The 10,943-nt window shown below is 28.7% G+C and overlaps 1 protein-coding gene across 1 annotated transcript; it reads left to right on the top strand.

Annotated features, from left to right (window-relative positions):
• Positions 1 to 5,447: 5,447 nt before the first annotated feature.
• On the top strand, positions 5,448 to 9,865 carry LOC114382668 (choline-phosphate cytidylyltransferase 2-like). The gene is made up of 8 exons (XM_028342237.1): positions 5,448 to 5,563; positions 5,699 to 5,812; positions 7,937 to 8,032; positions 8,370 to 8,412; positions 8,524 to 8,679; positions 8,797 to 8,877; positions 9,363 to 9,473; positions 9,588 to 9,865. Exons 1-8 carry the CDS (start codon positions 5,448 to 5,450, stop codon positions 9,783 to 9,785), a joined length of 915 nt encoding a protein of 304 aa, XP_028198038.1. The 3' UTR covers positions 9,786 to 9,865.
• Positions 9,866 to 10,943: the final 1,078 nt, after the last annotated feature.

The raw sequence follows: 10,943 nt of genomic DNA on the forward strand, positions 1-10,943 counted from the left end.
AACTACAAAGGTAATATATACAAAGATACACCCCAATAACTAACGTGACAAAGGTTATATACAAGTATGAACAAACAAAGAATAAAAAATATGAAGTTGAAGAAAAACCAAAAAGAGAATTGTAGCGGAATGAAACAATTATAACGCGAGCACAACATAAGGATAAAAGAGAAAAAGGAAAATAAATAAAGAACAAGTCACGATAAAATTACATACTCAATCAAATGACTTAACTCTCTAAGGCGTCCCCAGTAGAGTTTATGTTTTGATGAATTGATTAAAGTTAATAGTTATTATAGAGTTTATGTTTTGATGAATGGTCAAGTTTTAGTTTCAGATTGTTTTCTCAAATGAATAGTTATTATAAAATTTAAGTTTTTATCTAATGAATGTAAAAGTTTCAAGTAAATCTTACTTATATATAGATAGATATAGATATAATAAATAAAGATATAAAAAACTATAGATAGATAGATTAATGGTGCAATTAAAAATATCATATTAATTACAAATTTATGGTGAAATAGTTAAATAATAAATTTATTTATTCACTCTTTTACTTATTATTATTTTAAAAAACATATGAAAGTCTTTAAACACAAATATATTGTGATTCTTCTTATTTTTTTTTTCCACTTCACGGCTTGACCACCCTACAAGTTAAATGGTATATATAAAGGCTAAAATAAAATTTTGGTTTCTTATCTATTTTTTTGTTTAAATTTAGTCTCTTAGGTTTAAATTTTTTTACTTTGACCCGTTAAAAAGTATTTTGTTAGTGTATCCTCCGGAGCAATAAAACCAGATTGATCCTTGAGTTATGTTATATCACACTAACTTGGTGAACTTACTAATTCATTCCAATTTGTGAGAGAGATATCAAGTTAGGCAAAATTGACTTTATCATAACCAAAAGTTGACAGAAAGACCAATTGGTCAAATTCATTAAAAAAATATAAATAAGAGATCAAAATTCTATTTTAGCTCATATAACATTATTTTTTTATCATGATTTTTCTTCTTTTGTTTATATTTTAAAATTTCTCCCTTTCTTCCAAATAAATCATTGACATTGTCAAACAACCTCTAAGTTAAAATAAATGTATGTTGCAATCTCGTATTAATTTTTATAAACAAATATATTTGTTTATTATTATTTTTTAAAATTTTAAAATTTATTTTTCAAAATAATAAAAATATTGCTCTTCACACTTAATTAATTTATTCCATGCATCAGAGGGGAACATGCTTCAACTGGTGAGAGAAAATTTTTCTAATGTTAAGTGTCTCACAAAGTTTGATACTGAGTACTGGGATGTCAGTTTTATGACTCTTTGCAGCAAGAAGGGATCCCTCAACTGACTGCACAAAAATGACCCCATTCAAGATCACTCTTAAAACAAAAACTATAATATAATATATCCATCATTAAATTAGTGTCATAATAATAATAATAATAATAATAATAATAATAATAATAATAATAATAATAATAATAATAATAATAATAATAATAATAATAATACTTGACCATAAATAATATAAATAATACTTCTTAACGATAAATAATATATTTATAATTAAAGAATAATTCTCAAAAATTGATTAATGCTAATACATAAATTGATTCATTAAATAATTATTCTAATAGTTTTCACCACCACCACATTGGTGCATGGTCACACATTAGATCATTATAACTTTTTTCACATATTAATTAAATAATAAAAAATCACTATCTGATATAGGTAAAATCCATTATATATGTTCTTCCAAATTTAAGTTTTTTTGTGTGAGCCTCGTATTTTAAAAACATTATAGAATAGGAGGTATGTAGACCATAACTTAGATAAACTTTAATGTTAATTACATAGTTATAGTAATAAAACTTTGATATTCTTATTATCAACACAATTTTTGTTACATTCAATATTATATACTTTTTAATTGTATAATTTATATTTTAATTTTCATTCTTAATTTTTTATAATAAATATTTCCTTTTAAAATGATAGAATAAATCAAGTTATTAGTATTATTTTATCGATAACAAATAAAATCTTATTTTTGTTCCAAAGTATTTGTCAATTCTCATTCTATTTTTAATAGTTTTTTAATTGTCCATTTTTCCCCTTTATTACATGAATAAAGTTTTTGAAAAAAAAATATGAAAATTATTTTCCTTTTTTATTCATTTTTATTAATTTTTGTAATTTTATCGCAATACTTTTGCATAATCTAATTTAGTGAATCTTAATCTTATCATCAATATGTTAGGAATTTTATTTTGTATTTTTTATCTTATATTAAAGAATCATTTCTATTTTTCTTTCAATGGAACTAGAAAAACTTTTTAAATTTTACATACTTTACATGTGACATGAAAACTTGATAAGCGATGAAAATAGCCCGTGACTTGCCCTAGATCACATATAGTATAAAAAAGATCAAAAGAAAAATTTAATAAATATTTTAATGATAAAAGATGAATAAATATAAAATCTAGAAGTTAGAATTGCTTCAAAAAAATGCTACTAAAAAAAGTATCTCAAAAAATATTATAAGTTACTAAAAAATACTTTTTTACTGAACACTACTACTGAGGTCAAACAAGTTTTATAACTAATATAAAAAAGTTAAACTCAAACTGAAATGACATGTCAAATATAGCCTTTATCTAAAAGTTAGTTGAAATGACACGTCAAATGCAACACCCTAAAATATCGCTAATTATAAATCGATGTTTAATTGTATTTTTTGTGTTATTTGATTATATGATTGACTTGAATGAGTTGAGGTATGGTATAAATTAGTCATGTGTGATTTGCTTCATGTGGATATTGAGTTATGTGGAGTTTTATTGACCTAAGTTGAAAATACGATTATAAATACGTTCTTCAACGTAAAAAATACGATTTTTTCACTCTCCTCCTCTCTAAACACCCACCCAAACCCTAACACCTTCTTCTCCACCACCCACAACCACCGATGGCCACCACGAGCCACCGTTGCTTGCCGCCAAACCACCACACCAAGAGGAACATTTTAATCGAAGCGGAATCCTTAGAATCCACCTCAAGGATTCGGTGGAGAAAAATCTCTCAATCCTTTCTTTTGTAACTTCTCTGAGAACCTTGCATTTGGACTGACGAACGTAAATGAGAGAGGTCTCTTAGCGATGCAAAGAGGAACTAACGTAGAGCTCACGATAGGTGAGGGGAGTTTATTATAATTTACAGCTTTTGATACCATAGTTGGGGTTAAGGAACCTAACTATGGGGATGTATGCATGTCCCTGTTGCATGCTGGTTTTCAAGAAAAATAATGTTTTGATTAATGGGATGCGATATGTCTGTTATTGAAAAATGACATTATTGTTTTTATTAGACTTGTGTTGTCTGAAGACCTATGGAGTGTGAATTTCATACATGAACTGTATATGTATGTATATGCGGAATGTGATTTACTAATGATATTGTTATTGATGATATTAACTGATATGAGATGATGTTATTATTGATGATTATGTTGATATGAGATGATGTTGTTATTTATTACTATGTTGATACGAGATGATGTTGTTATTATTGATAATGTTATTGAGATGAGATGATGATGATGTTGAGAATGATATTGAGATGAGATGATGTCGATGTTGAGAATGACATTGAGATGAGACAATGTTGATGTTAATAATGACATTGAGATGAGATGTTGATGATGTTGAAAATATCATTGTGATGATGTATGTTGTGTATGTACATGGGGGGTGCAGTGACCATGTTGGATATCCCTGGTGGGGAAATAGAGTGGTTAAAGAGTTTTAAGCATCTCTAGGGGGGATGGCTTAGAATCTTTAATTATCCACTGTCAGTGCATTGATGAAGCCTATGTTTCATACTTCATATTGCATGAAAATAGTATAAACTTTGTCATTAAGTACTTGTAGTTTCTCATGAGGAGGAATACTTGTACTTGGGGGCATGTCACTCGATTTGGAACTCCCTTAAAATTCAGGCTGATCACCGTGGAGGGAGGGGGAGTTGCCTGTGCATGATAGGGTGACCTCAACACTTACTACCTAGTTTTTCTAAGTGAGAGTGTCGTGTGGACACACTTAGGCTATTTCCTTAATGAATGGTACCACATTGCATTTGAGAGTTGAGGTGAGGTGTATGCATCATATTAAGCATGATTGATTAAAATTATGGATGGATGATGACTACTTGTTGAGTGTATGTCGGACTAATGGATGTTTGTGTATGCTTATGGTATTTGTTAATGTTTTCTTACTAATTATGGTTATTTGATTTTTGTATTAATTTCTTTTATAATAAACTCACCCTCACAATTTTTGTACCGTGTGGTTGGTACCTGTGATGATCGTAAATCTTTGTTTGTGGGAGTAGAATGACAACAGTAAAGTACGTGAAGTGAGGTTCTTTTGTGGAGTCGCTAAGCCGACGTGATGACATTAAAATTATTTTGGGAGAGAGTTGTGCTTTTGTTAATTAACTCCTCCGTAGTTGGTTCCATAATTCTTTTTTTTAATTGAGAATGTAAATCACAAATTTAATTATATGTATGAACTAATTTACTTTCCATTATGTGAATGATGTGTACTAAGTTATTATACCTATATACATTATATATGTATTCATTTAAGTAATAGTGTGTTGTTTGGTGAATGTATATCGTCAAAAATTTACTTTCATTTTTTATAAGAAAATTAATGGACTTTTCAATTAAAAATTGAAATTTTTGTGATTTAGAGTAGTGATATCATAGCGACGAGGCATGTCGTTACATCAAATGTATCCAAAAAAGATTATAGATAAAAATAAATAAAAATGTTTAAATGCTTAATATAGAAAAATTAAAAACCTACAATGAAATAGTGTACACTCTACCACATAAGATGTGATTAAATAATGTCATTTTCATTCTAGATAGGTTAAGCAAAGCCATTCTTAGTACATGGAGGAAAATAACATAATAAATCACTAATTTATTCCTAAAGTATCACTCTTTCACCTAAAAAGTCCTTAAACAAATAAAATAATATAAGAAATTCCTAAATATCGAATATCCTTCAATTTAGTTGTTCCCATGTTGATATATTTTACTAACATTAAGGGACTAATTTGAAAAAAAAAATATAGCACTTAAAAAAACTATGTAGCATGATTTCTAATACTTTAGGGACTACATATATAATTTAATTAGTTTATGAACTATTTAAGAGAGAGGTTAATACTTCATAGACCAAATTGATAGATTATTCAGAGGAACAAAATATTTAGTTATATAATTATTTACTTAACTTTAATTCTATATAAGAAAATGAAACATAGATGACGAAATTCACGCATAATCACAGGTGAATATTTGTTGTTAAGGAAATTAGAAAAAGAAAGACAGAGGAAAAATTCTAATTAGATCAGAAGATGGCGTTGGCCACTACCACTCCTCCGCAAGACCATCCTGCTCGTGTTTATGCCGATGGCATTTATGATCTCTTTCACTTTGGCCATGCACGCTCCCTTGAACAAGCTAAGAAATCGTATGTTTGTGTTATATTATATTTATGAATGTATGTCGTTTTAATTTATTTTTATTGTGTGTGTGTTTTCCATTTTAATTTATGTTTTATTTTTTATTCCAATGCATAACTTTTGTTTCTTCTTTGGAGTTGTAGATTTCCAAACACGTACCTTTTGGTTGGATGTTGCAGCGATGCAGTGACCCACAAGTACAAAGGCAAAACTGTTATGACAGAGGACGAACGTTATGAGTCCCTCCGCCATTGCAAGTATCATATCACTGTTACTTTTATTTTCTAAATTATCAATATCATAGATGAGACAAGAAAATGCATGTTACATAAACATTTTAAAAACAACATTGAAAAAAAATAATGATAATTCTATAAAATCTCCATCAAATGTGATGTCTGTTGAGTTAATCGAAGAACATACGAGAAACAATGTAAAAAAAATGGAATTGAAAAATAGAATCGGTTCACCAACCCAAATAAATTACACATGTACAACTAAATAAATAACAAATGAATGGAAATCACTACATAATTGGGGTGTGATGTAATTGTGGGTATGTTGTTACAACTGCATCATTGAGTCTACACCACATGATGCAATTCACAATTTATTTTGATATGTTTGCTGAGCTTATAATATATTGGATTGGCTGCAAGATGGAGGGCAAATTGATTGTCATAGTACATGATGGCAAGAGTGAAGTGGTAATCAAGTTCATGTTTTCATTGGTAAAGGGAAATCTTCTTTTGAGAAGTTTTGAGTGCATTCAAAGCAGGAAATAGATACATAAGTCGGAGTGGAGGAAGTTGTTTTCAAGATATAGCTACTTGATTAAGTGTAAGGAAAAATGTTATCATGAAATAAAACATGTCTTGAAATATAAGTTTCTCTATTTTGCAAGACAAAAATGTCCTTTCGTTATAGGTTTGAATCATAAGAAAATTCAATTTTGAGAATCTAACTTGTTTGCATGTTACAAGAGTGTTTTTGCAAGTCACATACATCCAAATGTTTTGATGTTTGAAATTTGGTTGCATACTTTTTTTTTCATATGATGAGCGGTTAAGAAAAATTGAAGACAAATACCTATTTATGAGATATACAACATTGACAATAACATGATTCCAAAAACAATTAAAAATAACAACCTATAAAATAAGGCTCTATCTACAGCTAAAATGCATTTCTCTCCACAGCACCATTTTGTTGTGGAGTTTCACCACATGAGGTCTAATGGATAATGCTTCTTGATTTATAGAAATCAACAAGGTTAAATTCTAGTGCACGATTATACCTAAGACATTTTAAGTTCATGTCTAATGTAGATCTCAATTTAGGTAACGAACTTTTTAATGTGAGATGAGATTTCACATTTTGATTTTATAAAAAAAATGTCCAAGTATCAATAACTACACAAAAGTACTTATAACTAAAAACAAAATGCACAAAGATAAATGACACACTACATTTGTCCTTGGATTTTGTACAATAAATAGATGGATAATATTTTTGCATTAAAAGCAATTTCTCACGAGATGGGTGACCTAGATTTTGACACTAGATACTAAAATTGAGAGTTTAAATCTTTACAAAATTACATTGAGGGAGTAACATACTTTTAGACATCATTGCATATAAGCTTGACTTAAATTTAGCAACACCAATCATCTCCATAGTATGAAGGTCATGTATTTAACATGAGAAATAAAAAAAGTTAGAACAATGCAGTGAATTGGTTAGTTTGGACACAAAAATAAGGTTAAAGCTAAAACTTGGTATGTAAAGAACATCAATGTGAGAGTTTCTCAAAGAATTTTGTAGTTCTAGAGATATTAGCAATTACTTGGAAACCATCTATTAACATGACGAAAATGAGTTTTTATTTTGAAACTCTAATATGGAGTAACAAACAAGCAAACATGATTGGTTGCTAATGTATCAAGGATCTAGTTTTTTGGGTTTTTTTGTAATTGGTCAAATTTCTAATATTACCTGAAGATTTGTGAGAATTTGATTAAGATGTCATAAAAGTTATTTGATTTGTGCTTTGACTTTCTTATTGTTATAACAATATCAACATAAACTTATGTTGTTCTTGGGAGTGAAAGTGCACTTGAACCTTAATTTCCTTTCTTTTGGTGTGTATCATTTTATCATTATCAAACATATCATCAAGCTTTGTGGTGTAGTTGTTAATTTCATAAGGCATCGTTTCTTCTAATTTGTGGAACGGGATTATAGAATCAATTCACTAGCCCAACTTATTGCACAAGTGTAAAATTGAATAAATAAAAAAAGAAATATCAATTCCCATAAACTTCCTAACCAACTAATGATTTGTATGACATTTTTTACGATAATTCTTTCACCATGAGCAGATGGGTGGATGAAGTCATTCCAGATGCACCATGGGTTATCAATCAAGAGTTTCTTGACAAGCACAAAATAGACTATGTTGCTCATGATTCTCTGCCGTAAGCTTAACTTAATTTTTTTTTCCTATAATCCAATTGAGATTAATCTTTACTTATCTTTTCACAAACTTTCTATCTTATGTGCATTAAGTTTACAATATTGAAATAGTATTAAATATATGTTTCTAATTAGCATTATAATATTTTAAATAAGTAGTCCATGCATTAATAATTTTAGAAGTTTTTAATATGTTATTTAATTAGAAATTGACATGTATGGTAAGGCTACAATTTTATAATTACTATTTTTTTTATACGCCTATATTGATCATAGCTTCTTGCTTAAGCATTTAAATGCTTAATTTAACGTTAGGGGTTGTTAATGAATTCTTGACAGATATGCTGATACTAGTGGTGTTGCAAATGATGTTTATGAATTTGTATGTATCAGAATTTCCTTCCTTCAACATCAAATTTCTTTTTTTTTAAAAAAAAATTGTTACAATTTTCTTTTCCTACTTATGTAACAAGTTGTATGATTTTCTATGCAGGTTAAGGCTGTTGGAAAATTTAAGGAAACACAACGGACTGAAGGTATTTCTACATCAGACGTGATCATGAGGATTGTTAAAGATTATAATCAATATGTGCTACGAAACTTGGATCGTGGGTACTCAAGAAAAGATCTCGGTGTGAGCTATGTGAAGGTATAATTTTGGTATAAATGTTTTTGATGATCTTATTATTTTTTAAATACGGCCCATTATCAAGTGAGTTTTTTCATGAAGGAGCCAATGTTTTGTTGTTTCTTTGGATATAAACAGGAAAAACGACTAAAGGTGAATAGGAGGTTGAAAACTTTCCAAGAGAAAGTAAAAGAGCATCAAGAGAAGGTTGGTGTAAAGGTCTTTTAAGTTAATGAGTCATATCATTTAATTAAGATGAGGGTGAATGCAATATATATGATGGGATGAAGGAAGAGGTAGTGGAGTAAGAGAAGATTACAGAGGTGGAATGAGAAAAAAATGTCCATAAAAATGGTGATTTTGTCAAAGTGGAAGTAAATTATTTTTGCACTTTGGTTTTAGTTTCTCCCGAATAATACTTTAAATGAGCAAATATGCTTCAATTATTAGGTTTTAGCACCTTTTCCTATAATAAAGGTAACACATTTTGTTTTTGCATGCAATGAAGGTTTATGAAACAATTAACTCTAAACAATTTTAATAATTATCTATTTATACTTAAAAAGTATTGTATCAGAACTTAGGTATGTTACATATGGACATTCATTCACATATATGCTTTATGTTGGCTTATTTATTTTAAAATTACCTATTGTGGATTTGAATTATAATGGATATACACATTTTTCGTTGCTCAAATACAGATTCAAACTGTAGCAAAGAATGTTGGTATGCATCAAAATGAATGGGTAGAAAATGTTGATCGTTTTGTTGTTGGATTTCTAGAAATGTTTGAAGAAGGTTGTCATAAGATGGTGAGCTAATTTATTCATAAACATGTTATTTATGCAAACAAGTCACTAGTTAATTAGCTTTTCATTATTTTTGTTTTTGTTTTCACTTTTTGTCACTCTTTGGGTATATATCAGGGGACTGCAATTAGAGATCAAATTCAAAAGAAGTTAATAGGTGAACAATCAAGTGATGTATCATTTCTTCTTCAAAATGGCAAGGACAATGAGGATGAAGAGTATTATTATTATGAGGGTGATGATAGTGATGAAGAATATTTTGATGATGATGAGCTTAATCCCTTGAGTAATGTGAAAGACCAAATAAAAAAGTAGGCATACTTCAGTGTAATTGTTGGGTTCTTGTCAAAATGTGGAGAGTAAGTTTTAGTGACACTTCTATAAAATTCCATGCTTAGTCTTGATTTAAGAAAGAAGAGGGCTTCCATTTTGCTAGGGTGGTCAAAACTTTCAGCATTTGGTGTGTAGGCATACTTTAAAAATGTTGTTTTATACATGCTTTGATAATAGAACATGATCTAAATTTTTGTTTTTGATTTTTGGATGGTGAAAATACAGTCATCACCTTTTCATTTGTTGCTCAATCCATTCACTTTTTCTCTATGTATGTTTTCATGGGATCCTAAAGGTTTAAAATACACTCATTTTCTTGTTGCATGGTGTTGGCCACGTCTCAAGTTAGGTGTGCGAAATATTGCTAAGTTGTGTTTGGTAGTTTCGATTTTAAATTTGATTTTTGTTGAATAACAATTAAAGTCCGTTTGGTTTGGAAATAGTGAGAGGAAATAGTATTTGGACTAGTACAATTTTGATGCATCATTTCTTCCTGGCTTTGCTTTTGTATCCCCCAAATAAAAATGTAGTTGTGTATCCAAACAAACCTTATTCATGATAAACCATTTATCTAGAGAAACAAAACAGTTGGTCATCTTATGGATAAAATAGTCTAATCCATTAGTATACATGTAGCCTCTATATATTTATATAAAGAAAAATACTTGCAACATACTTTTTAACACATTTTATATTATCGGACAAGATCTATTGAAAAAGCACAAAATTATATAGGTCATATTCCCTTTTTTTTAAGAATATAGGTCATACTCCTTATTTATTGAACCTCACTCATAACTTTTTATAACTTTTTAGTTTATAAATGTTAACCAATATCAAAGAATGTATTGGTAGCACAAATGTATTCTTATTAGTTGACTTCTTAAGCACTCTCTTAAACCGATGTTACTAAACCGATAGTTTATGGATGAACTCATGGGTATCTTAATCCTTTTAAAATAAGACTAAATTGCAATTTTGGTCTCCTATAATTCCTAATTTGCAATTTTGATTACCTTATTTTTAAATTATTGATTTTGGTCCCATAATTTTTATAAGGCATAAATATGTTTTAGGTCATTAATAACTTAATGAATTCTTTTTAGGATTCCTAATAATTTTTTTTGTTGTGTTGGATCC

This window comes from Glycine soja, chromosome 13 (genome assembly GCF_004193775.1).
Source record: "Glycine soja cultivar W05 chromosome 13, ASM419377v2, whole genome shotgun sequence".
NCBI classification, from domain to species: domain Eukaryota; kingdom Viridiplantae; phylum Streptophyta; class Magnoliopsida; order Fabales; family Fabaceae; genus Glycine; species Glycine soja.

Bases quoted from the DNA above. Each gene is read 5' to 3' on its own strand.
- LOC114382668 (XM_028342237.1), top strand. From the start codon at position 5,448: ATGGCGTTGGCCACTACCACTCCTCCGCAAGACCATCCTGCTCGTGTT. The intron at 8,680-8,796 runs GTATAATTTTGG...GGATATAAACAG, and splicing joins TCGGTGTGAGCTATGTGAAG to GAAAAACGACTAAAGGTGAA. The intron at 9,474-9,587 runs GTGAGCTAATTT...GGTATATATCAG, and splicing joins AAGAAGGTTGTCATAAGATG to GGGACTGCAATTAGAGATCA.